This window comes from Theobroma cacao, chromosome 1 (genome assembly GCF_000208745.1).
Source record: "Theobroma cacao cultivar B97-61/B2 chromosome 1, Criollo_cocoa_genome_V2, whole genome shotgun sequence".
In the NCBI taxonomy this organism is placed as follows: domain Eukaryota; kingdom Viridiplantae; phylum Streptophyta; class Magnoliopsida; order Malvales; family Malvaceae; genus Theobroma; species Theobroma cacao.
This window is the reverse complement of record NC_030850.1, coordinates 3,079,677-3,106,760: the sequence shown is the minus strand read 5'-3', so window position 1 is coordinate 3,106,760 and position 27,084 is coordinate 3,079,677. Positions and strand designations below refer to the sequence as shown.

General features: G+C 36.6%; 3 protein-coding genes across 3 annotated transcripts; 2 read left to right on the top strand and 1 right to left on the bottom strand.

The window, feature by feature from the left end:
- Nucleotides 368–6,821, top strand: LOC18611201 (probable cadmium/zinc-transporting ATPase HMA1, chloroplastic). Its single transcript, XM_007047334.2, has 13 exons — nt 368–948; nt 1,137–1,287; nt 1,368–1,552; nt 1,659–1,805; nt 2,012–2,207; nt 2,548–2,660; nt 3,247–3,488; nt 3,673–3,778; nt 4,471–4,635; nt 5,118–5,334; nt 5,515–5,702; nt 5,782–5,868; nt 6,444–6,821. The coding sequence occupies exons 1-13, from the start codon at nt 481–483 to the stop codon at nt 6,618–6,620; spliced, it is 2,442 nt and encodes an 813-aa protein (XP_007047396.2). The 5' UTR covers nt 368–480; the 3' UTR covers nt 6,621–6,821.
- On the bottom strand, nt 7,800–9,245 carry LOC18611200 (transcription factor MYB44). The gene has a single exon (XM_007047333.2). It carries the CDS (start codon nt 9,125–9,127, stop codon nt 8,189–8,191), a length of 939 nt encoding a protein of 312 aa, XP_007047395.2. The 5' UTR covers nt 9,128–9,245; the 3' UTR covers nt 7,800–8,188.
- Nucleotides 22,528–24,437, top strand: LOC18611199 (putative oxidoreductase TDA3). The gene is made up of 2 exons (XM_007047332.2): nt 22,528–23,728; nt 23,830–24,437. The coding sequence occupies exons 1-2, from the start codon at nt 22,828–22,830 to the stop codon at nt 24,210–24,212; spliced, it is 1,284 nt and encodes a 427-aa protein (XP_007047394.2). The 5' UTR covers nt 22,528–22,827; the 3' UTR covers nt 24,213–24,437.

Here is a 27,084-nt window from a genome sequence, read left to right as displayed (position 1 = left end):
TCACCGAACCTTGAAACTTTCATCCAAGCCCAACACCGAGACTTCCTAACCCATCCAAATCCCTTCCTTTTTTGGGCCCAAGATCCAAACAGTTTTTCCCATAACCTAATTATTTATGAAATAAAAAATTATATTATTACCATAAGGTTAAAATAAAATAAAAAATTTAAGTAGACACCAAAACTTACTTTGAATGGTTGAAGAAATGAAAGTTGCATGGATGGGCATGGACCCGTCAGTTTCCAAAGGAAAAGAGGAAGCACGTGGCATGAGTCATGTGGTGAAGATGAGCTCATGCTGTGGCTATTAAAACAACATCCCCATTAACTTTGGCATTACCCGCACACTGGCTCTTTTACAACTAGGATAAAATTGTAGTACCAGTCACTCTCCCTTTTTCCTTATTTCAAGCCAAGCCCTTGCCTTGAATTGCCGCGACCCACAAAATTGATGGCCTGAAATTCCCCGCAGAAAGAACAAATGGAAACTCACTCCATTTCCCTTACCAAATTCTCACCTCTGAGCCGCCCCAGATGCCGACTCTCACGAGTCAACACTTTCAAATTTAAACCTTTCATTCTCTCTCCCGTCATCATCCGCCACAAATCCCTCTCTCTTACTCTCCGTTCCCCCCACCTCCGGATCCGCTGCGTCGCGAATCACGACCACGACCACCATTTTAACCATCATCATCATCACGACCATGATCACCACCACCACCATCACCATGATTCTGCTAAGTTGAGTGGGCCCCAGGGAGCAGTGATCGGGTTCGCGAAGGCCGTCCGATGGATGGACTTGGCGAATTACTTGAGGGAACACCTTCAGCTCTGCTGCTGCGCCACCGCGCTGTTTCTTGCTGCCGCTGCTTGCCCTTACTTACTCCCAAAACCTGCTGTCAAGCCCCTCCAAAACTCCTTCCTTTTCGTCGCTTTTCCTCTCGTCGGGGTAAACTCCATTTTCTCTTTTAAGTTACCTTTGTTGTTAATTTTGCATAAAAAATTATATTTTTCAATAAACTAAAAAATTTAAACTTTTATATGAAATAGTAAAGCTAATAACAAAAACTAAGAGTAAAAGCAAAGCTTTTTTTTTTAATTTTTTTAATTGGATTGCAATTTAATTGCATGCGTCAGGTTTCAGCGGCACTTGATGCTATTACTGATATTGCTGGTGGAAAAGTGAATATTCATGTACTTATGGCACTCGCGGCCTTTGCCTCTGTTTTCATGGGGAATGCCTTGGAAGGAGGCTTGCTTCTTGCAATGTTCAATTTGGCTCACATTGGTAAGTTTCTCCAGCTAGTTACACTTGTTTTGGAGGCAATTTGTTTCTTTGTTGTGATCTTGAAAGTTGGCTACTTGCAGCGGAAGAATTTTTTACTAGTCGTTCAATGGTGGATGTGAAGGAGTTGAAGGAAAATTATCCAGATTCGGTATTGGTATTAAATTTGGATGATGATAATTTGCCAAATGTTTCTAATTTATCTTACAGAAATGTTCCGGTGCATGATGTGGAAGTTGGCTCCTACATTTTGGTCGGCACTGGTGAGGTCTGTGATTATAAGAATGTGGATGTTATACTGGTTAATGTTTTTAACATTTTTTAAGTTATGTTATGATATGGAAGTATAATTGTATGAGCTGGTAATTTTCTAGGCTGTTCCTGTAGATTGTGAAGTGTTTCAAGGTAGTGCAACAATTACAACTGAGCATTTGACCGGGGAAATCAAGCCATTAGAGGCAAAAGTTGGGGACCGGATTCCTGGTGGTGCTAGGAATCTGGATGGTAGAATGATTGTTAAGGTATGTTTGTGAATTTACCAACAGTTGAATTTTTCAGAAGTGCAAATGTAGAAAAAGTTTGACTTACACTATTCTTTTGTCTTCTGAAATTGTTCAGTTCAAAAATAAGTGAAAAATCTTCCTTGCAGTGAATTATTTGATGTTTGTCACTGCTAGCTCACATCCTTCTCTCATGCTTCATTTTTTCCTTGATTATTTTATATAAGGTCACGAAGACGTGGAAAGAATCAACCCTTAGCAGGATTGTGCAGTTAACTGAAGAAGCTCAATTGAATAAACCAAAGCTTCAAAGGTGGCTGGATGAATTTGGTGAGCGTTACAGCAAGGTGGTTGTAGTTTTGTCAGTTACCATCGCAGTCCTTGGTCCATTTCTTTTTAAGTGGCCTTTCATTAGCACTGCAGGTAACTCCAAATACAAGCTGCTTTGCAATTAACACATTGTTTTTTTGTTTTCATTTTTTCTTTTGCCTTCTGCCAATGATGTTGTTAGCCATGGTATATTCCTCTTTATTCTTTATCTTCCAAGGAAGGCCTGTTTGCTAACATGTCTTAGTTTTAGTACAACTCATAACTAATGATTACCCCCTCGTTACCTCAACCCTCACTGAAATATATAATTCAATCTTTCTAGTTTGAAGCTTTACCAATCTTATTCTTTCTCTTGGCAATCATTTTGATATGATCCTTGTAAACGTTCTATTGTGAGCTAGCTCCTACCTATTTTTTGGTGTTTATCATGCAGTTTGCAGAGGATCAATCTACAGAGCATTGGGGCTTATGGTGGCAGCATCCCCATGTGCCTTGGCAGTAGCTCCACTGGCTTATGCTATTGCAGTTAGTTCCTGTGCAAGAAAGGTATCAGTCACATGTAACCATGCGGTGATCAGGCAAACATTCTGTCATTGTGTCTGCATTATCTAACTCAAGTGTATAGAAGCTTTTTTTTAGACGTATTTATTTTTATTTGTAAAATAACATAATATTGAAGCTCACCTCATTGCAATATGGCCATAAGCATGATTCTTTTGATGCCTGTGCCAACCTAACCACTGTTATTTTTCTCTACTACAGCAGAGTCAGCTTCTGTTCTGAACACCATACCTTTGTTATTTTACTATTATGTGCTTTTTTCTAAACTAAAGTAGAATTATTTTTTCAGGGAACTTGATAAATGCTGTATTTTTGTGTATATGTTCCTTGATTATTTTTTGCCATGCGCAAGTTTGTGTTAGTACTAATTGCTTGTTTTCTGGGGCTGTGGTTAGAGCTCAGGGGTCACTGGAAAGGAGCCTGTTTATTTGGTGATACTGGGAGAAGTCTAGATTTATCTAATTGCTTAACTAATAAAGCACCCTTTGAGTTCAAAATGGATCAAAGTTGATGTAATTTTTACTATCATTAATGAGATACACCTTTCTCTAACCGCCATCTCTCGTTGCAGGGGATATTGCTCAAAGGTGGGCAAGTACTAGATGCTCTAGCTTCATGTCACACTGTTGCATTTGATAAAACTGGGACATTGACAACTGGAGGGCTTATGTTTAAAGCTATTGAACCAATTTATGGACATTTTATTGGAAACAAGAAGACAAATTTTACCTCCTGTTGCATTCCCAGCTGTGAAGTAGAAGCACTTGCTGTAGCAGCTGCCATGGAGAAGGGTACTACTCATCCTATTGGAAGGTATTGTTATAAATTGAAAAAAACCTTTGTACATTGGATCCCTGTGTTCTGTGTAACTCCTTCTGTTACAATGGCCCTGTAATAGTTCCCAATGCCATTGTGATTTCATAATTATCATTTATCTTTTATAAATTATTGACCTTGTCTTTCTTTTGGAAGTATTTATAACTCCTTTTTATTGCAGGGCGGTTGTAGACCATAGCATAGGCAAAGACCTTCCTTCTGTTTCTGTTGAAAGTTTTGAGTATTTTCCTGGTAGAGGTCTTATCGCAACTCTCAACAGTGCCAAGGTAATGTGTCTTTCACCAACAAATTACAAATGTCTCATGAAAATAAAATCAATATTAATGGGGAAAAAGGATTTATCATCAAGTTTGTTAACATCAGCATTTTCCATTTCTGTGAGCCATTTGAATTCTTCATTTGCTCCTAGGCTCATCTATTTGTAACTTAGAATATTATAATAGCATTCATTGTGGTTTCTGTATTCTGCAAAACAATCATGGTTTATTTTTGGCACTAACAGCCATTGAGGTTTCTTCCACTAGAGGATACCGTGTTAGCTTTTTCCTGAAAGAACACAGAAGTGGGGAAACAATAGGCATTTTCACCTTTTCATCAATGCCTCTTTCAAGTGAAGGCTATTATCATTACTAATTAAAATCTTAACATTGTCAAGACGTAAGTGTTAAAAACAAAATTAACAGAACAAGAAAGCCAAAAAGGCAAACTGTAGTTTACCCTTGAAATTTTTCATATCAAGCAATATATAATCTAAATGAAGGATGGTAGAATAATTTTCCGCAACCTTAACTATATTTATATCTTAATACAAGACTTTTGCCTTGGAAATATGATAAAGAAATCAACTACAGGATTTATTCACATCTAGATCTTTGCTAACTTCATTTCTTTAACATTAGAACCATCTTATTTTCAATGTGTTTCCAAACTTATAATAATCTCTTCTGCTTTATTATAGTCAGGAACTAGAGAAGGTAAAATGTTGAAAGCATCACTTGGTTCTGTAGAGTTTATCACTTCACTTTGTAAATCAGAAGATGAATCAAGGAAGATTAGGGCAGCTGTTAATGCGTCTACTTATGGAAGTGACTTCGTTCATGCTGCCCTTTCTGTTAATGAAAAGGTGTGGTTTCATCCATTTTAGTTGTTTTAATCTTATTATATTTGACACTGACATCATGACAGACATGCCTTTGAGATATCAAGATGCAAATGAGCTACCTTCCTTTTATCGTTCTGAAGGTATATTTACCAAATATGTAGGTGTGTATTTGTATGTAAAAACAGATGCTTCTGCATTGGGTGTTAAAGGAAGTGGAAAGATGTGTGTGGTAAGACATGTCACATGCACAACATATTGTATCTAACTCAAAAACCATGGAGTTTGTTAACTGCATGCTCTGCATGCATATGTTTAATACCTATGCAGATTTTGAAGCATAACTATTTTACACAGAGAATTGCAGCATGTAAGAGGTTGACAGTTAAACTGAAAAGAATGTTCCATAGACTACTTGTTAAATTTGTGCCACTTGTAGCATCATGTGTTTCATTAATTCGTTTTCACGGCAACACTAAATTTAGCTCTGCAATGAGTCTGCACAGGTAACTTTGATTCACCTTGAGGATAGGCCTCGACCAGGGGTTTTAGATGTTATTTCCGAATTGAAAGATCAAGCAAAACTGCGAGTAATGATGTTAACTGGTGACCATAAGTCAAGTGCATGGAGAGTTGCTAATGCTGTGGGCATAAATGAAGTCTACTGCAGCCTAAAGCCGGAGGACAAACTCAATCATGTTAAAAGGATTTCAAGGGAAACAGGTGAGCCTGGATCTCATCTACTTCAGTATCTTTGTATTAGTTGATTTTTTGTGACAAAAGTCCTACTCCATACCGAGTGTATATGAAATTATAAGTGAATCATGTCCATTTTTACCATCTTTATATTAAAATGGAATATGGCCAAAAGAGCTTGTAACGTTATATCCACCTTCATGTCAGGGGGAGGTTTGAGCATGGTTGGTGAAGGTATCAATGATGCACCAGCTCTTGCTGCTGCAACTGTTGGAATTGTATTAGCACATCGTGCTAGTGCAACTGCTATAGCAGTTGCAGATGTCCTGTTGTTGCGGGACAATATTTCATGCGTTCCATTCAGTATAGCCAAGGCTCGCCAGACAACTTCACTGGTACTAATAGTATCCATCTTTACTCATTCCTGTTGTTTTCTGATTATGCAGACAATGCTTTATGCAATTTTATTTGCAGGTCAAGCAAAATGTTGCACTTGCCTTAACGTGTATTATCTTGGCCTCTCTTCCATCAGTCTTGGGGTTTCTTCCTCTGTGGTTAACGGTATGATCAATTTGATGATTAGCTTTTTGCTCTTATTGTAACTGATAGAAATAAAGATTTCTCTCTAAAGAAGAACACAATGAGGCTCAACATGACAGGCTTTTCTGGCGTAATATGATTGAATCAGTTCTCTAGGGAAAGGTAGTATGATATGCCTGCTAAGTGAATAAATCTTATGCATTAACAAGAATTTCACACAATGCAGAGTCTTCATTAATCAAATTCTTGTATAAAAATAATAAAAAGGGAAAGCATAAACAAATTCTAGTTGATTTGAAGTTCCTTCTCCCCACTGCTGCGGTTGAAGTTGAGAGACTTCTGAACGGAGAACTATTTGCACTCTGAAATTGCAAAATTTATCAAGCCATTTTCATTTTTACAGAGTGACAATGTGGTCCGTGACCACCTAAAAGTGTATGCGATCATCTTACATCTGTTCAAATTATATATTTTAAATTATTAGCATATATTGACTGGTTTCTTGCTTAGCTTCTCTTTCTTTTGGTAATTCTAATCCCGGGTTAGCAGCCGAATCTTTACAGCTTGTTGAACTACTCTTCTTTGGTAACATACAGGTTCTCCTGCACGAAGGTGGTACTCTTCTTGTTTGCCTCAATTCCGTACGTGCTCTAAATGACCCCTCATGGTCTTGGAAGCAGGATGTATTGCATTTGATCAGCAAGCTCAAATCAGAACTCACATTATTGAGACACAACACCAGTTCAAGCACCACCCAGCCTGCACCTTTGTAAACTAACACTTAGTTTTAGACTTTTAAGAGAAATTTTCCCCAATTCTTTTTGTAGTCGAGATTGCTCATCTCATATTGTTTAAACAAAAGGAAACTCAAAATTGTAAAAAGTTGATACATCAATCCAATAAAGCTTGTAGGTTGTGCAGAGCATTCGAATTCCGGGCTCTGGTCGATACAACAATCAGCTTTTAGCATGAAACGTACTGCCTTTCTAGTACTCTGAATGAAATTCTGTTCATTTCCAAATTTCCTGTTATGGCAATACTGTTCTCGAAACAACAGAAGAGATTTCAGGCTGAAGAGCTGGGAAGTAATGTGTTTCTTAACATTGATTTAACCTGCTCCTCCTGCCCCGGCCAATTCAAATCTATGATCAACTATTGAGATCCATAATGGAAGAGAGTAACGAAATAAGCATGTTCTTCTGCAACTGCCAACGGCCAACTGCCATGGGCGTTCGTCCCGACAACCTTTTTCTCCAAACCGCCCCATGTTTTATTTTATTTTTCTTTTTTCCCAACTTGCAAACAACTTTCACCTCATAACGGCCAGACCCCCATGCTGATCATTTAATCTTATCATCAAAGACCAAGCAGCTTTTTATTAAATGCAAAATTTGTTCTTTTGATTTGTTTAAAATGTAGCTTGGAACTTTAAAAAAAGGTCTGGGCTCGGCTCATCTTTCACCAACTGTAGCATTTTGGATACATCTGAGATATTTTTCGTTGACCTTGACCATCCACCAATAAGCTAGCAGCATTATTCACTAACTTGAAATTAAAAGAAAAAAAGAAAATCTGTTTTTTTTCTTACAGTTACTTTTTCCTTTCTTGGCGTGTAGTTCTTGTCCTGTTTTTTAAAAGATTATTCAAAATCAAACAACCAAAACGTGTCCCAGAAATTTTCCAGAAATTTTCCTGGCTATGATCAAAGAGAACACAAATCGAATTTTGGAAGTTACTAAATTTCAGAAAGAGGTTAAAACCTGGCAGTTGTAGTAGAAGTAGTAGACAGTTTGCTTTTGAGATTTTTTTTTTTGACCTTTTCATTTATTTCAAGAAAATAAAATCCCTTTTGTGGTCACGTTTGCTTTTCTTAACCAAATCTTTTTCTTCCTTAAACCCATAAAAAAGAACATCATGTCCCACAAAACCAAATAGAATAAGAACAGAGAAAATATTAGTAATAGGTAATTCCGGTAATCTTTCTGTCTAGTTTTCAGTTCCTGATATAAGAAGCAAAACCCATCTTACCATAATCCTTTTCCTTTCCATATTCTTTACATTTTACATATAAAAATTATTTATATTTAGATACCGAAAAGAAAAAAAAAAAACCACTAAGAAATGAGATTAAAAGAGCTTAGATTGAAATTTCAAAGGCCAAGAGACAGGTAAAAAACCAAAAAAAAGTCCATTTTTTCTTTGTACTCGTTTTTTCCTTTTAACCCATCTCTCTCAGTCTGTCGTACATTAACCAAAATTATTCCCCGCTAATTTGCCATGTTAGGAAAAAACAACCCAGTTTTTTCTCTCTTTTACCTCTCATGCAACTCTTTACATCTCTCTACTCGATCTTACTCACCCCCACTCGGTTCATAGCCATAACATTCCTAAACCCTCCATCCAAACACATCCCCATTCCCCCTCCCGCAACGCCACCGTTTTGCTGCTGCATCTGCACCATGTAATTCCTCACCTCAACCCTTATCATCTCTTGCATCACCGCCATAAATTCCGAACTGAACCCCATCACCCCACCTACCCTTTCTTCATTTTTCGCTTCGTTCCTCATCTGAATTGATTCAGAAACTGGGTGGGTTGACACCTCGCATGACTCGGCCCCCGGTAAAGAGAGACTCAGCGAAGTCGGTGGATCGTTAGAAGACGACGCCGCTTCGACTCCAGCTGGCATAACATTGACGTCAACGTTTACGTCGACGTTAACACCGCCGGATCTTGGTATTGGCTTGTACACGTGAGAAGATGATAAAACGGGAACACTAGAATCGCTCACATCGGATCCCGATGGGCTTCCTGGGCTCATGTAAAGGCCAGCACTGACCGATCTTTTCAACGGCTGTTGCTCCTCCCCTCTCAAATTACCATCATACCCTCCGTTAGTAATAAAATTACACTCTTCCCCAACCGACAAACACTTACGCTTTAGCGTCGAGTTCCAGTGGTTTTTAATGGCGTTGTCGGTACGACCGTTGAGGAGTCGGGCTATGGTGGCCCACTTGTTACCGAACCGGGCATGAGCTCGGATTATGGTCTCGTCTTCTTCGGGGGTAAAGGCCCGGTGCTCGACTTGGGGGGATAGTTGGTTACACCATCGGAGGCGACAGGATTTCCCGGATCGACCCGGGATTGATTTGCTAATCAAAGACCAGTTTCTGGGGCCGTGTTTTTGGACCAGCTTTTGGAGCAGGTCATCTTCTTCGGGGCTCCATGGACCTTTGATCCGATCCATTTCTTTTCTGTTTGATGTGCTTGTTATTGCCATGAAATCAAATTTAAGAGCATGCAAAGGAAAATTTTGATGCTTTGGATGTGTTCTCGGTGGTTTCTTCTTTTTTTTTTTTTTCGGTTTGGAGTTTAAAGGAAGACCGAGGGGGAGGGAGAGGGGGGCAATCTATATAAGAGAGAGGAGGGAGGTGACCGGTTAAAATGGTGAAGGGGACATAGAGGAGAAGCGTTATGGGCACCGATTGTTCCAGTTAAGCGGTTGGGGAAAAGGGCGTTTGGGATACAGCTGGCGAACGGACACGCGTCACATCTGAACTGCACTGATTTACATGAGTCACTCTCGCTTAAAATTTCTTTTTTCCCTTTCGGAACTCTCTAACAAGGGAGCGTCTGTCCCACTCTCTTTGTGTTTGTAAAGAGTAACTTTTGAGAATCAAAATATATCATTGCATGGAGCGGAGGGAACTTGGACTCTCTTTTTATAAAATCATAATACGAATTCAATGGACCCTTTGAATTTGAAGCGTCCGTCTCTTTTAAAACTTATCATTCAAAATCTAGATGTTAGTTGCAAAAATTATGCCATAAAAATAAATTTGAAATTTGAAAATATTTATAAATTACAATAAAATATTTTCAAAACATAAAATGATCAAATTATAATTTGTTGAGATATACATTTTTTATTTTATTATTTATAAACAAAATAAATATTTTAATTTTTAAGATCTTGTTAGCATCACGATTTGGGACACTAGTGGAGAATTTGGAAGTTTGGGGAGAGTGTTGACACGCTCTATAGTAAGAGCGTAGCATACGGTTGCTTCCTATTCACTGTTCTGGAAGTTATAGAGACAAAACCGAACTCTGCGAAACATAATTTATCACGGCAAAAAAAAAAACCATTAAAAATTAATATCATAAGAGATAAAGATGATAACGGTTGGGTAAGGTTGGAGTCTGAGTTTGACTGAGGACGCCAGCCTGTATAGCATTTTCGTGTGGGATTTTTCTTTACTTTTTCAATATTTTGTTTTTTTTTTAAATCCAACTAGCAGCTGAAGAAAAAATTTTAAAAGAACGGCCGCACGGAAATGCTGAGCTGGCGCAAAACGACAAGATTGGTCGACGAATCGGAGGGCGAATCATTACTGCTTTCCTGTCAAGTCCAGCCTGTAAACCTGCCACCACCTTTAACGGCCTCTCCTAATTAACCGCCACCTTCCGGTCATCCATCCTTTTCCCCTTACACCTAAAACCGTCCTTTTTGCTTTCTTTGGTTTGCCTTTACCTGTACGGAACCGGTAAGAAACCCGTAAATTCTTAAAAATGCACACGCTCCAACGCCCCCCCGCCCCAGGGGGGGAGCTTCCAGTGACCTTCCTTTTGAAACTAAATTAACGGACTCTTGCAATTAATTATGGAATTAAAGGTTGGATTAAGGGGGTGATTAATAAACTAATTAAAAAAAAGTGATAAAGGGGGGGTGTATTAAATGAAGAAGATATGATGCAGTGATCCGTATCCGTTTCTGTTTTACTCGTACGTCGTACCTACTACCTAATACTTGTTGTTTGGTGTGAAGGAAGGGCGATGTTGGATTTTTTTTATATTAATATTATATGTTTTGTCTGATTTATTTTCGGTTGTTATTCTTTTTTCGCTTTTTCAACAGAAAATTATTGATTGACTTGGGACTTTGGGTCGGTGGTGATCTCGGTGGACAATGTAGTAACTGGCATTAAATTCGATGTCGAGATTTAACTGTTTTATAAAGTTTCCAACCTCAAATGTGGAAAGACTATCTCTTTGCTTCTAGACAAAAAGAATTTTTTATTATTTTTACGATAATGAGAAAAGATAGAACAGCGGTGTCCACTGTCATGTTTGCTTTAATATGTAATAAATGAAATTCTAGGATATTTAAGCAAGGATTATCATTCTATGTCCTTCAAAGTATAGTTTGTGATGGTTGAAATGAAAATTAAAATGTCTGTAAAAAATGAAAAATTAAATTTCTAAGTTGTTGAATTTCATTGAAATAACTATATCACACTTACATTGCAATTCCTACATTGCAAAAAAATTCTTCGCTTCTTGCAAGAATATGAACATGTTTCAAGACAATAAATTAACTAGTAAAAGAGTTGTCTTATTACCCATAATAATGCCCTCACTAGTAAGAAGCAAATCATTACGAGTATTACTAGTTTCATTCACAAAGCCCTTTCAATTGCATAGTCTAAAATTGCAATATCTTGTTCGAAATGGGGATTAGAAATTTGAAGCTTAAAGTATGTCTTTGATGCCTTTACTATTAAACAATGGTGGTGATTTTCGGACATGTAACAACCTCTGGACAAAGTTTATGCACTCCAAGTATTGTGCTGGTCAATTACCATTGCATATCCAACATAAATTACATGATTCTCAAGTTTGGAAGAGAATAGTGGGAAAAAGACAAATTTCAAAGTACAATATTAGATGGCGGACTTGTAAAGGTGAAGTTTTTCTTTTGGCACGATTGCTAGATGGGTGAATTTCCCCTGGTAAATTCTTTCCCTTTCTTTAATAATTTCATGATTAAAATTTGTTATTTTTATAACAATGATACTTGGGATGTAAAAAAGTTAAAAACAATGCTGCCAGAAAATGTTGTTCGTGATATTGTACACATTCCTATTGACCCCTTCAGAGATGATATTGCATATTGGGTTCCTACATCCAATAATTACTTTTCTACTAAAAGTGCATTGGAAGTAATACATTAACAACAACCAACAAATTCTCTATGGGAGTTCTTATGGCATCGAAGCATTCCATTTACAAAATCTTTTTTTTTTGTGGATAATGGTTAATAATTGGATTTTGGTGGAGCTCAGAATTAAGTCGAAATGTATTCATCTAGCTTCCAAACGTCTTGGCTGCAATTCGAAGGATATTCATCTAGCTTCCAAACATCTTGGCTACAATTCGAAGGAATCATTACTACATGTGCCTGTGGGAATGTCCAATTGCTAAGCAAGTGTGGCTTTTCTTTGCAAAATTCTTTCAAATCTATGTTATTTCTCCCCAGAATATTAGTCAAGTTATATGGGCATGGGCATATTCGGAAGACTACTTTAAACCTGGTCATATCCGCATATTATTACCATTATTTATCTATTGGTTTTTATGGGTTAGACGCAATGATGCCAAACATAGAGGCATTGGTTTGTATCACAATAGGGTTGTGTGGCGTGTCTGAAATTATTAGCACAATTTTATCAAGGTACCCTTTTGCATAAATGTAAGTGGAAAGGTGATACACATATAACACAAGTATGGCACTTTCATTTCCCCAAAAGTACATCCAATGCCACCTAAAATTATTAATTGGTTGAAACCGTTGACAGGTGCAGTTAACTTGAATGTTAATGGTAGCTTTAAAAACAATTCTCAATACGCCACTAGAAGGGGGGTCTTACGAGACCATATAAGTACGTTAATTTTTGGTTTTTCAAAGAACCTTGGAGCTACTAACTCATTAAAGGCAGAATTATTAGCTTTATATAGGGGATAGCTATTATGCCATGAATATCATTTTTCGAATGTATGGATAAAGATGGATGCCATGGTTGTAATTCAAATGATGAAGGAAGGACACAAAAGATCTCATGATACTTGTTATCTCCTTGCATCTATACGAAAATGTATGCATTCTATTTCATTTCGTATTCCTCATATTCATCGAGAAAGAAATCAGGCAGCTGACTATTTATCTAATAGAGGTTATTCTCATCAAGGACTCTAAGTAACTTTTGAAGAATGATGATGAATCATGATGTGTGTCGATTAGATGGCCATTCATCATGATGATTTAAGTATAAGATTACAAGTTTATAATGTATCCCTGTAAATATTTCTTAATTAATACTTGCGGACTCTTTAGGTGTCCAATGGCCTAAGAAGTTATTTTCAATTAATTCAATAAAGTTTCCCTTCGTATAAAAAAATTATATTGAAAACTATGTCAAGAATTTTAATAAAAAACATTTAAATAAAAATGTAATGATTATATTAGGTGTGATACAGTTTTTTTTTTTTAGATGGAAAGTTCTCATAGGATCCAATTACTTTGTTAAAATTTTATTAATAAATAAAAAATAATAATACATAAAAGAAGATACATAAACCGTACTTTCAAAATTATATGAGTAATGAAAGAAAGAATATCTAGTAAAGATATTATTTCTCATACATAATTATCAAGAATGCATATAATTTACTGTTATACTTTTCAATTTGATTAAAAATATAAAAAATTAACAGTAAAAAATTATAAAATATTATATTTTTTAATTAAATTAAAAAGTAGAGTGATAACATTGTACTCTTTAAAAAATAATGAACCATCATTGTATTCCACATTTATTTTTAGAAGGAATTCCAGCCAATGAAGTTCACCATAATTACACTACTAGTATGGTGTTATAATGTGAATACAGTGTTTCCCATTCTCATTTTTTCCAAGCCTAGTGCTATAGAGGAATAATTAACCCTGTTAATTTAATTGGCCTATAAACGCAGGTGTTATTAAAGACCGAGTCTGAAAAAGTGTAACGTACCATCCAGTTGTACTTCACCAAGCATTCCCTCTTTTGTGCTTGCAAAATGCGAAGTGAATGAAAGTGGAAGTTGCTTTGCAGCATAAAAAATCAATTGTTTGAATTACAGGCAAGCAAGATCCAGACTGACTCGAGTCAAAAACGGTGTTAATATGTAGGAATAATGAAGGCTACCAAATGCTCATCACAAAAAACATTAACTACCCAGGTTAAAAAAAAATTAAATAGTGAAAAATTTTGTTATTATTCATCATTGGTTCTTCTAAATATTAATTAGTAAAAAATCTATATGTATTACAAGGGAAATAACTTGAATCTATCTACTTATTAAAAAGGAAAAAAGAAAAAAGGAAAGGGAGCACAAAAAAGCAAAGCGATACGGGGAATCGTACTTTCAGTTTTGTAACCGTTAGATGGGGACAACTGGCAGGCGACCCACTCCCCCCCCCCCCCCCCCCGCCAAACCCCCAAACTTTTTTTTTTCCAATTTATTATTTTTCTTGAACATATTTTTCTATTTTTAAAATTAAGACAAAAAATAAAAAGTAAATGTGCAAAGTTAACGCCATCACGTGCATCAGCGTCGCGCGGAGGAGACACACGTGCGACTTGCATCCTTCTGCGCAGCAGACGTTTTGGGCGTTATCGTAATCTCAAAAGGGGCACGTATGGCCGCTATGGTGTAAAAGATATTTTTGTACGGTCGGTGAATACATTATGTAATGTCACGTGACAACGTGCATATCTGCATATTCATTGAATAGGATTTTTTTTCATTGTTTTACATATAGCTTAGATACAAAATCTTTGATTGTTAAAATATTGATTCGGTCGGTCCATTATTTGTCAATAAAGAGATGGGAAATAAACCCCAATAAAAAAAATCCATGCACATTCGTGGCCGCTTTTCCAACCATTTTCGAGTGTGGCATTGAATTTTTCTATCGGGAAACATGGTGTCCCAATCATATGGCTGCAAATATTGAGCAGACATCAATCAATCAATATTTTTTAAAAAACTGTTGTCAATTAATGGAAACTTGGGTAGGCAATATTTAATTCATTAAGTTTTTGCCTTATCAATAAGGGTAAAAGTTTCCCATCAACTACTCTACTAGTCTGCTCTGAGTTTTCCTTGTTTTTTTCTTATTAATTATACAAAACCCTTTATTTATTAAATCCAATGAATCCATTTTTTAATAGGGAAAGAAAAATATCATTCCAAATGCAGCCTAACTATACTAAATTCCTTGATTAATGATGAAATAGTAGTAATAATTTGTTGGATAATTAACTTTGGTTAATTCCATCTCCCAATGGAAAAAAAAAAATCCAAATTGAACAAACCTACCATAGGTTTGGTTAATGTCGATGGACTGCACTGAAATCAGAGTTGGGGCATTTACAATTTAATTTTCAATTAATATTGATGTGCCTCGTGGGACCATGCATGGATTAACATGGGGCAGTTGGATTTACAGCTTCAAGTTTGGATTGTTTATATTAATAAAAATGTTCTCGATTTCCATCCTATAGTCATATCTTTATGACAAAAAATGTCGCTTTCGTCAGCAGGGGATGGGGTCTGGATAACGAATATAAATGCAAAAGACATACCAATGGGCAAATGGCCCTAGCTATTTTTATCATTTTGCAGTGATTCTCTTTTTATTTTTCTTATCGAGTTTTTTATGTCAACGAGTTGGAGGGCTGTTTTTATGACAAGAGAGGAAAAATCTCCATCAATCTTGCTAGCTTTTATTTGTGTGCCTTAATTTTATCGTCTTCGGTGGGGAAAAAAAGATAGCATATCTTCATGCTTAAGCTGTAAAGTGAATAGGTGAGAGGAAAATAACACTAACAGAGACCTGTTTGTTACCTGGACTAGCAGGCAACTATAGTCATTCTCACTTGTTAATTATAACTAAAAATCTATTAATAATAGAAAATTTGCTTCAACTAACCAAACCCCAAAAAATAAACTATCTATAGTAGAAAAACAAACGAAAGTTACTCGAAGTTCTTTTTGGATTATCCTTTTTCACCATAGAAAAATAATATTTATTCAAGAAGCAACCTTCGAGGTGAAAAGAGCGTATATAACCCGGTAGTGACAAATTGTGGTTCACACGAATCACATGAAAAGGCCAAGATATTATTGACCATCCAAGTTCATTTCCAAGCAGTCTGGACTTTCCTTTTCCTTCAGTCGCATTTTTCTGTTTTCCAGACGGGCACGTGAAAAACGTGGGGCAAATAGGGGCAACCGCGTCCACAAGTTCCCACACCACTACAAGACAAAAATGACAGTTGTAATGAAAAAAACATACCAAAAGAGAAAGACACATGTTTATTCTAACGCGTTACACGTCGGTGAGCCAAGGGGAATTGATAGTTCAACCTCAGACACCACAAGTCATGTCTTGTTCTTTACCCCCTTACCCCCCCTTGTTTCAGCCACGTCAGCAGGTTTGCTGAGCCTCAATGGACCCATCCTTTTTTGTCGTTTTCCTTCTGACGTGGCGTGCAAAATTATTATTTTATAAACAATGAGATTGAGAGCATTAATTCTTTTATTTGTTTTTTTTTTTGGGCGTGTGTAAAAGTAATCTGTTGCTGTCTCCTTTTGAACCGTCAATGAGATAGGCGATGAGCAAGGACACTGTTGCCAGCTATAACGCATTACTTCCTTTTGTTTTTCTATGGGAAAAATTTTTGGATTTTTTTTGTTTATAGTAAAATACTTTTAAAATATTAATTTATTTATTTTGGGTTTTAGTTAATCGAAAAAGACAGCATCTCTTTTTTTGTGTTCTGATTTTGGGGATTCGTTGAGTGGGAGGATGATCCCTTCTCTATCCCATGATTCCCGCTATCGTAAGCCGTATGCACCCATCGTACCATTTTCTCGTGTGCTTCCTAATACTATTTTTTATTCAATTTTTTTTTCTAGTTTTGTCAGTTTAATTATTCCAACGTCGCATGTTAGCTTTTCAGGGCCTTTTGACAAAGGGGAAGGAGAGCCAGAATATAAAAAACGACGTAGTAGCTTTGGATTCTTAAGGGTTAAGGCTTTGCAAGATGCAATATTGGAAATAAGAATTGGGATAACGTGCCTTATGCTTTTGGGCCAGGAAAAGGTGACTCCCCATCATTTCTTCAAGCTTCTGATTAACACACAAAAGTGGGATTCTCGTAATAGTAACTGATGCCTTTCAAATTTGACTCTATTCTTAAATAGCTCTTAAAAGCTGAACTTAACCTTTTTATTACTAATTAAGACTTTGTTAACAATGATTTATGAAAGCTTGGCATAAAATCTTATTTTGATTTACTCGTACCATCTCATCAAATCTTTGTACCAAAATTCGATGCATTATTACATGTGTTTGTCATTTATATTGATATGTGCATTTAATGAATAAATCATGATTCATGAAAACACATGAGATCAATTTAAAATCATAGAAAAGCTAGTTTACAATTGAAATTTAAGTAGATAAATGTCTCTGTTTTCACTTTCATCATCCATTGGAAGCTCAAGCTCATGGAATTCTTCAGGCTTTTAAACTTTTGTGACACATTGATTAAGTACACCTAAAATTCCAATCAAATGGTACCCTCACCCTTCAATCTCCTCCCACGTGATTTTGAATGTCTTTTCTTCGTAGTCCGACTATCCCTAACTAAGTATAGACAGAACAACAAATCAAGGAAAAATAACATGAAAAACTACAGTACTAGTATGAATATGATACGTTTCATATTAATGGTCCACTAATTTTGAGGGTTACTGACTTTATTCCCTTCCCATTATATTAAATCAAAAGAATTGCTTTGAATAAGTTAGGTAAGATGTGACAGAGATTAAATTATACAAGCAATTACATAACTAAATAACTAAAAAAGTGAACCAAGAGTAGTAAGGAAAATATATCATAATCAAAGCAAAATTTAAAAGAAAAAAAAAAGCCTTCGTTTAAATTAGAAACTGCCATCCATTAAACTGACTACCACCAGAATTGAGGACATGAGAGGTCATATCTAGTTTAATGGGCACATAGAGAAGGCTCAACTCTGAACCCATTAAATTACAATATTTGTTTTATAAAGTAGATATAATTGAATATGTTCATTTTCTGCATGGCATCAGTTGAAGAATAAGTTTGTCTGATTCGATTTCTTCAGTAGATATAATAAAGTTTGCTGTGGGTATGAAATCTTCTTCAGAACAAAGCTGATGCGCAGTCGTAAGAAGTGTAAGAATTGCAGACATTATTACATAATAATAATAATTGAAAATAAAAATACTATAACAAAGTAACCAATTTAAATGGCACAATAAATAAAAACAGCTGCAGCACTCAATTTTAGATTCAATACGCAACCATTGAGGGTTTGACTGGAATATAAGATAGACAAATAATTTTACTTAAATTAATTAATTCTTCAGAGCTTAGCTTTCAATATTTAGCATTTCCAAAAATTCAAGAATTGTTAATAAAATAATATATAATCACTATAGAATATTCCTTACACAAGTTTTGGAATAAATTCATTTTGATTCTCTAAATAAAAAATTATTGAGATTTTAGGAACTACTGATATGATTTAAAGTATAGCTAATAAACTAATAATTTGTTGCAAATAATACTTTTCAAAAAAATTGTTGCAAATAATTGCATGGCTCGTTTTATTTTATTTTTCCCCATTCCATCTCTCACTCACTCTCTTTGCTTTAGTGGAGAAATGCATAATTTGAATTGTCAATTCGCCATTAATATATTTTATATATTTAAGACGTGTAGACCAAGTCGAAATTAAGGACTTTAATTTGGATCCATTATCGATCAAATTAAGGCTTTAATTTTTTTTTTTTTTTTTTGCTTTTAATTATAATGAGTGGCTAACAAACTCAAATCGTCCAATAGTTGAGAAAGACGGTCAAATCCATTCAAAGCTGAAAAAGGGTATGTTTCACGAGAGTTTATCTGATTAAAGAATTGGCTTCTTAATTCATATTGATAGGACAAGTTACCTACGCCCACATCTCAAGCTCAACCTTTCAAACAATTGGTTGCCCTTGCATGCCCACAATCTAATATATCGACAGATTCCGTTTGATTCTTTTTATTTATAACAATATATGTTATAATGAAAATTAAAAATTATAAGCATAACCTATGATTTTTCACCCATATGTAATTAAATCAATAATTAATTTTTCACCCATGGAAAATCAATGATTTCATAATTTTATTTACAACGAGCTATTTATTTTTTTGAGTACATATAATTTTGAACTATTATGTAAAAAGAGATTTTTTTCATATTTTTATAAAAACTCATCTTATTCAATATTCAGATTTAAGTTCGATATGTTTGAATTTTTAATTTTAATCGTCAAGGTATCTTCCTAAAGATATTATAAACGACTTGTGACAAAATAGTAAATATTTAAATAATCGTGAAGTTGAAGATTTTATCGTTAATTTATTTACAACTTTATAGTTGTATGGCATTAAGAATAACACTTAGGAATAAGGTTAATCTTTTTATTCGTACTTTAATCATTCCACAACATAATGCATGCATCCATCTTCTAAAGAAGTGTTGGTGGGCGCAGCCATTTCTGTTTTGCTTTTCTTTTGTTAAAGCAATTAATTACTGTTTGAAGACCATGATTGATTAACATTTAATTGGATAAAATACAATATCTTTTGCAAATGAAAGTGTTGAGCTTATGATTAATTATGATATGATTACTCTTATTCATCAAATTTTATCCTCCTTTCCTTTCCTTTCCTTTCTTCCAACTGAAACTTGGTAACTGTTCCTTCTCAGAATCAAGTAAAGGCATATTGATAGGATCTAAGCGAAATTGCTCCCCAACCCATACACGCTTTTTACTTTAATTTTATAGTATTTGTTTTAGAAGACTTAATTAAGTTTATGAATAAAACAATTTATAAGTATAATTTTCATTAAGGCTTTAAAGGAAGTATTGTCTTATGTTCATCTATTGCACAAATCCTAAAGGAAAAAGAAGGAACAAAAAGAGGGGGAGGGGGGGAATATAACACATGCAAGCAAAAGCAATATAAGATAGAGCAAGTTATGAGCTGCAAAAGAAATAGCATCACATGCAAATGTGCGATGGCTTGCGTTGGGTACCACGGACGATGAATGATGGACCATCTACAGACAATACCAAGACAATAAAAGGGGGTTAGTGGGGGTGTTATCCTTTTCCATCCAACTAGCAAAGATTAGTGGATTTTGAACTAACCAACATCTTCATGCTTTGTTCTAATAAAGTATCGAAAAGCATCAATGATTTGCCCTTCAATGCTCAGTTGAAAACACAAAAAGAAAACAAAAATCGATCAGGAATTTTTGTTAGGAAAAAAGGGGGTTTTAATGTTTCATGATCATCAGTTGATGGGTTATTGTAAAGAATAGCAGAGAGAGAGAAGAGAGAGAGAGCCTTAGAGCCCTAAGCCCTCCAATCATACGGGCTTTGTCAATGTGGTGGAGCCCCATGTTCCCTGTCCTCTGGCCTGAGGTTAGGTTAGGGGTCATTGTCTTTTACGAGCCTTGGTAGCTTACTTGGGCTAACCAGGTTTTTCAGATTGAGTTGTGTTGAGACTTTGAGATAATCCAAAATTTCACTCTCAAACAAAGTCATAATAATTCAGATAAGAATCACTTCTGAATATAATAATCATTATGCTTTCCTTAGTAAAGCCAGCTTCTCTCCACTCTTAACACAGTTTTCCACCTTTTTTTTTTTAATTTTATTTTCAATTCGGCAGACTTGATCTGATACAAGGGAAAAAATTTATTATTTAGGTCCAAAGTGTTCACTTCGAAATTTTCAATCAATTGTTTTGAGACGTCAAAATCATTTGCCCAGTTTTCTCTAGTTATCAATAACTTTCTTCAAACCAAACCAATTTAAATAGCTAAGTTTGCTATAAATAATTCTATTTGTCTAGAGTTCTATGTCACAGCAGAAATTCAGTTACTTTGACCTAAACAATACCATCTACTGTGTATCAAACTTACCCATATGTCAATATCATCCCCCGATCCCAATTACAAGAAACCCGAAAGGCAGAAAAAAAAAAGGGGAAGTTACCACACAGTAGATTTTTAAGCTTTCTTGCCAAACAAACAAAAGAAAACAGAAATTATAGCGAGTCAAGCAAAGCACCTAATTACTAGTTCCTAACAAAGTAGCAATAATTTTTTCAAACTTGGCTTATTAGATGTTAGGTCTGGTCTTGTGGGGGCGAACGCATTTTCGGGTGTGAACAGAAGGAAAAGATTTTGCAGTTTCCATTCAGGCCAATGTCAAATTGTCTTTGGGAGAATGTAGGGTCTATATCTATCTGTTAGAGGGTGGTTCTTTCTTGTTTGCTTGTGGCCGCTGTGTATTGTTGTTATTATTATTTTTTTCTCTTCCTGGGGTTGTATGGGCACTTTGTTTTGTTTTGTTTTTTTTTTTAATTTCCCTGGTTTGATGATGACCAATAACTGTTGAACTGCAACTATTTAATTTTGTGTATAAAATTTTTCAATTTCACGTTCAATTATGTGGTTGGGACCCCTGCTTGACTCAGTCTCTTAAGTTGTAAGATGGGTGGAAGCTATCTGAGGGCTGAGGGACCCTAATTGACTCCACTAACCAACACCTACTATCTTCCTATCAATCAAGTTGCCAGGAAAATTAAGGAAGATAAAAGGGCATTGGGATTTGATATCTTGCATTTTTGTCCTCTAACCAACTGAAGTCAGACAAGAAATCCCAGAGAAACATGAAGAAGGTTATGTATAATCTAATCACTACATAGATCTTTATTTTTCATTTCTTTTATCTTCAATTTGATATATCACCTTAATTTCTCATCTCTCTATCTACTCCTATCGAAATTTTTTTGCATTCAACTTCATCATCTCATGATTGGGAAAGGATATAATATCAAAATGTATAGTAATTTATGAGATCTCAACAAGTTAGTACTACATGGTATCCCCTAATAATCTCCCAAAACAGAAAAAAAAAAAAAAAGAACACAAAACCCAAAAGATATACACGGCTGCCATGCCTATAGTCAAAATGGCTAGCAATCTTAGCACTAATTAATTTTTCGCTAGTTTTCTTGAAGGGGAAAAAAAAAACAAAGCTAAGTGACAAAACTAATAATTCACCTAACATCTTAGATTGAGGAGGTAATTGGTTAGGACTTAGGAATTGTTGTCGCCTTAGTGCGAGTCTTCAAGTTGATTGGGTCCTCTCGCAAAAATGACGACAATACCTTTGAGACGAGGGTTTGATGACATTGGTAATGTAAATAACAGACAGAAACAGGAGTTTTTTTTTTGGCAAATTGGAAATAAACTAACAAAATGATTCCAAAAAGATTGCGAGGATGGAAGAGATAAATTCTGTAGAGAGGACAGGTCATTTCCCACTACCATCTCCCCTCATTTGAACTACCATTATTTCCTATAATTAAAAGTAATTATTACCTGAACATATGCTAACAATTTGATATTTTTTTTTTGAAATGCAAGGAAGGATTTATTTATTATCTATCCCTTTACAAAGCAACCAGCGCTGCGGTAACAATTTGATATTTCATGTGACTTAAGTGGGATTTGTGGTGGTCTCTGCTCCCATATATATGCATTCAACACTCCATGCCTTTGATTGTCTGCTTACCAATCGCATTTGGCCAAAAGTTAGAATGTTATGATTAGTTTTTTGATAATTAGAAGATCTCTTTTGGAAAAAAAAAAAAAAGTGTTGATTCCCAGCAGCTTAGGGTCAGCACCGAGGTTGGTGAAGACTAGCTGTTTTTTACTCATTGGAAAGTTGAGAGTATACATTTTCCTTTTGGGCGAAGGAAATAACCGTTTTGCCTACCCACGCCCAGAAAATCAAAAGTATTTGGGCTAAGGACACATGGTGATCGAACCCAGGAACTGAATCTGGACCCAATTACAATTAAATGTAACCGGATCCTCCATGAACCAGTTAGGAAATTAATTTAATAGCAAATAACACGTGTCAGCTCAAGACCACCCGTTACCGCTTCGCCATACAAAAAGCAATCAGTTGGGTATGGCGGTGACATCATCATCATCGCCGCTATCCACACTCTATCTCTTCCTTCGACCGAACCGAAACCATCGAACGCTCTCCAACGTTGTGATAACCGCTGCTTCGATCCGCTGCTTCTCGTCACCATCACAACAAATGGATGACCAACGACAACCAGAAACGACGAAGCGCGTGGTGGTCTGTGGCGGCGGCGTAATCGGTGTATGCACGGCTTATTTCCTAGCCAAAAAGGGCGCTGCCGTTACTCTCATTGAAAAATCCTCCGTAGCCTGTGCGGCTTCCGGAAAAGCGGGCGGATTCCTCGCTCTAGATTGGTGCGACGGTGGTGCTGTCGGGTCACTTGCGCGCGCTAGCTTTAATCTCCACCGTGCACTCTCCGAAGAACTCAACGGACCCGAATCGTACGGCTATCGACCCCTCACCACTCTCAGCATTACAGTAACCGAATCACGCTCATCTTCTCCGTCCGGTGACTCTACAATCCCATCTTGGGTCGATGGGCCGGCACGTGGGCCCAGAACGATTGGATCGACCCAAACGACAGCCCAAGTACATCCTCAATTATTTACTAGAACTCTGTTAAATACGGCTGTTGAAAAATATGGTGTTGAGGTGGTGATTGGGAAATTGGAGCAGTTGCGGGTTCAGGGAGGGCGAGTTGGATCGGTGGTACTTGAAGGAGGACGAGTTATTGAGTCAGACTCGGTTGTTTTGGCACTTGGGCCGTGGACTGGAAAGTTTGAGATGTTGGCTTCAATGTTTAGAGTTTATGGGCTGAAGGCCCATAGTATTGTCCTGGAGCCGAAAGAGCCTGGTGCTATAACGCCCCATGCTCTTTTTCTTAGCTATCATCTGCAGGGCGGCAAAGCCATGGACCCTGAAGTTTACCCTCGTCCAACTGGTACGTTAAATTTTTTATTTTGAACTATTTGTTTATATTGCATTTTAAAACATAAACGATTTCGCATATTTTTATCACAAATGTATGAATTGGATTGTTAGGGGAGGTGTATTTATGCGGGATGTCGGCGGAGGAGGAGGTGCCAGATGATCCAGAGCAAATAGTTGGCAACCCAGAGTCAATACAGACGCTGAAGAGAGTGGCTAGTAACGTTTCGAGCCATCTGGCTGAAGGAGAGGCGCGAGTGAAGGCAGAGCAAGCTTGTTTCTTGCCATGTACCGACGATGGTGTGCCAGTGATTGGAGAACTTCCAGGGGTCAAGGGGTGTTATGTGGCCACTGGTCATAGTTGTTGGGGGATTCTCAATGGTCCAGCTACAGGTGCTGCTGTGGCTGAGCTTGTGCTTGATGGACGTGCTAGCATTGTTGATCTTAGTCGGTTTAGTCCTGCTAGATTTGTTGGGCGTGGAAAGGTTACGGTTTGAGATGTGTGTTTTCAGAAACCATTTTCATTGAAGGAAGCTTCACTTTAGTGCTTCTGCTGTGAATCCTTATAAAGTAAGATGAGCATTGGGGAATGTCACCTGTAGCGCCTTGATACTACATACAATGATACTTGCTACTGCCTCTTTGCCCCAACCATTTAAAAATAAATATATACAAACTAATGTACAAATTGGTTTATGATAGAATCATTTGAAATTAATCGATTTTTGTTTTCTAAATTTATGCCGTTAAGTTCTTTGCTTTTTGTGTTGAGATAAAAGTAAAAGAGTCAGAGACAAACACTAGTTTGCTCTAGCAACAGACTCAAGAATGTGGTTGAGCTTTCCAAGATATCAATTTATACCTCTTTTGTGAAGATGATGGCCTTATAAAACCAAATTAGAGCATTCCAAGCTGACTGTAGCAGGTGTCTTAAAAAAAGATACTCGTGAAGAAAACTGAAAGCCATCCATCTTTCTTTTATTCTCATCATAGTATATATTAGTGCCCTTGGGAAGGGCGAGTGCAGTTTGTGGGATGAGAGAATGTACCTTTTGTGTTCTGGTAATGTTCAATGACCAATGGCCAGTGGCTCCCCTATTTGCATGGCTATGGGTGATTTGCCTGGAGATTGAAGTACAAGGCCCAAGAATCTAAGTTCCGGCTGCAAGGGACAACAGATTGGGTAATGGCCTCCCCCTTTCATCCACCTATTTGCATGCGTATGGCCTCATGGGTGCTTCAACAATTAAATTGGGTCTTACCTAGACCCGGCTCATAAGAGTTTGGGTCGCAAAAAGAGGCCCATTAAGAAGAGAAAAACCACCAGCAACGGGCTGGGAATTCAGGGCGCATGTGACACCACGTGCCCACACGAAAAGCAAGGCAACACCTAGTCACCTAGTGTCTTGAAGCTCTAACTTTTCACAAGCATTTTCTTGTCTTTGAAGTTTATACAACTTCCCATTCATTAAAACCGCTAGAGTGAGTTCTCTCGAGTCAAGATCAAGCCAAAGTTTCTATTTTTTCAAAACCGATTAAATCAAAGCACATTCAATACATTTTGGAATGTTCAAAGCCAAACATCTGTTGGGCCATATTATATATTTCTGTCAATGTTCAAGTTGGAAACAATATCTATTGGGGTTTGGAATACATGTAGATTGTATTAATGGCATTCACATTACAACTAACAAGATCAACTTTATTCCTCAACAGAATGGAATTATGAACCCCCACGCATTCTAGCTTCATTAAAAATTAGATTCTCTAATAATGTAATCCCATGTTTCCTCATACCGATCTAGGACAGAACTCGAGACAAAAAACCTGCTGAAAAATCCAACCAAGGCGTTGACAAGCTGCCTGAAAAGGTTGGGTAACGACCGTACGGGTGAAACTATTAAACCCCGCCGAATGACCCGGTTGTATTTTAAGGCTCATTATTGGAAGCCAGAGCAGGCCATGACTTGATCCTATTTACGGGGCTAAGTGAATCTCCCATTATTCAAAAGATAAACCAGTTCATTCCCCGTCTTGTCTCTCTTTGTACAGGTATGATTTTGCACTAAAAAAAAAAAGATTGATTAACAAGTGGCTAAGCATATGGGATTACACGTTAGTTTTAACTTTTTTTGACGAGACTCGACTGGGCTTTTTAATCATGTGCGACAAAAATAGGTCCCCTTTCAAATGCCAATCAAATAAAGAGGCAATTAATGGCTTACCAGGACAAAAAAGGCGGGCGGCATCATCCCACCAGGGGGACGGAAGATTGCAGGAATTTGGCAACCTAGTCAATATGCACCAGGGAAAAGCTCAATTATTCGTTGCATGCATTAATTAAGTCGTGCTGGTAATTTTTTGTCTAAACCTTATTCTATCCAAAAGTTTATGCTCTACAAAATTTTAAGACCAACCAAATTCTTCACCTAAAAGGAACAGATTGGCTGTGTTTATATCTCATCATATATCAAATCATTAGGTTGGCATGTGAGAGACGTCTCACCAAAATTGGCAGTACAAGAAAAACCACCAGGGTTTTCTACATTGACCTATTATCTTGTAAAAGCAATTGCTTGTAAGATTTACGCCATGGAACTTCTCAACCATCTTTTCTTTCATGCCTCATTAGCAATGTTGCTGGGGTTTGCCTGACTGATGACACCAAGCAAAAAAGGCCTGAAAATTTTGCTTGCTTTAATCATCTTCATTCTCTCTGTTTTATTCAGAAAATTTCAGCCTTTGATCTTTCACCAAAACCCCATCTCTTATCACTTCAGCTGTAGGATGTCCCAACTCTTAGCTTTGAACTGGTAATCAATCTAGTTAGATACTGGTTGGCCGTTGAACAAATTATTTTTCTCTTTCCTTTTTTATTGGTCCTTTCCAACGAAACTGTAAGAAGATAAAACAGGCAGGAGTTGGCACGACCCGCACTCAGACAAGCAAAAGCACAGTACATATTTCTCAAGCTGGGTAATTGTTTTCCTTAAGTCGTTTCAACTGAAAGTAGTAGCTAGCATTTTCTGATTAGAAAGCTTTTAATAAAGGGACAATAACACAAACTTCTTGGTTGTTGCATTCAGGCCATCGAAAATAAACCTTTTCACTTATTCATACAACAGGCAGTTAAGATTCTGGTAATGGTAGTTTAAGCCCAAAACCTCCTACTATCATGTTTATATATATTAACTTATTTAAGGATTGGGTGCTGTGTACCTGCTGAATAACACGTCTAGAAATTGATGGCTTCAATTCGGTTTCGTGTCAATGAAGAAAAGGAGAAACACGATCCGCCCATTTGGGGTTTGAGAGGGGGTGAAGAGAATAAAAAGGTAAAAGCTGCTCAACTGAAGCAACTCCAGCAAC

Bases quoted from the DNA above. Each gene is read 5' to 3' on its own strand.
- LOC18611201 (XM_007047334.2), top strand. From the start codon at position 481: ATGGAAACTCACTCCATTTCCCTTACCAAATTCTCACCTCTGAGCCGC. The intron at 1,806-2,011 runs GTATGTTTGTGA...ATTTTATATAAG, and splicing joins ATGGTAGAATGATTGTTAAG to GTCACGAAGACGTGGAAAGA. The intron at 5,869-6,443 runs GTATGATCAATT...GGTAACATACAG, and splicing joins TTCTTCCTCTGTGGTTAACG to GTTCTCCTGCACGAAGGTGG.
- LOC18611200 (XM_007047333.2), bottom strand. From the start codon at position 9,127: ATGGCAATAACAAGCACATCAAACAGAAAAGAAATGGATCGGATCAAA.
- LOC18611199 (XM_007047332.2), top strand. From the start codon at position 22,828: ATGGCGGTGACATCATCATCATCGCCGCTATCCACACTCTATCTCTTC. The intron at 23,729-23,829 runs GTACGTTAAATT...TTGGATTGTTAG, and splicing joins AGTTTACCCTCGTCCAACTG to GGGAGGTGTATTTATGCGGG.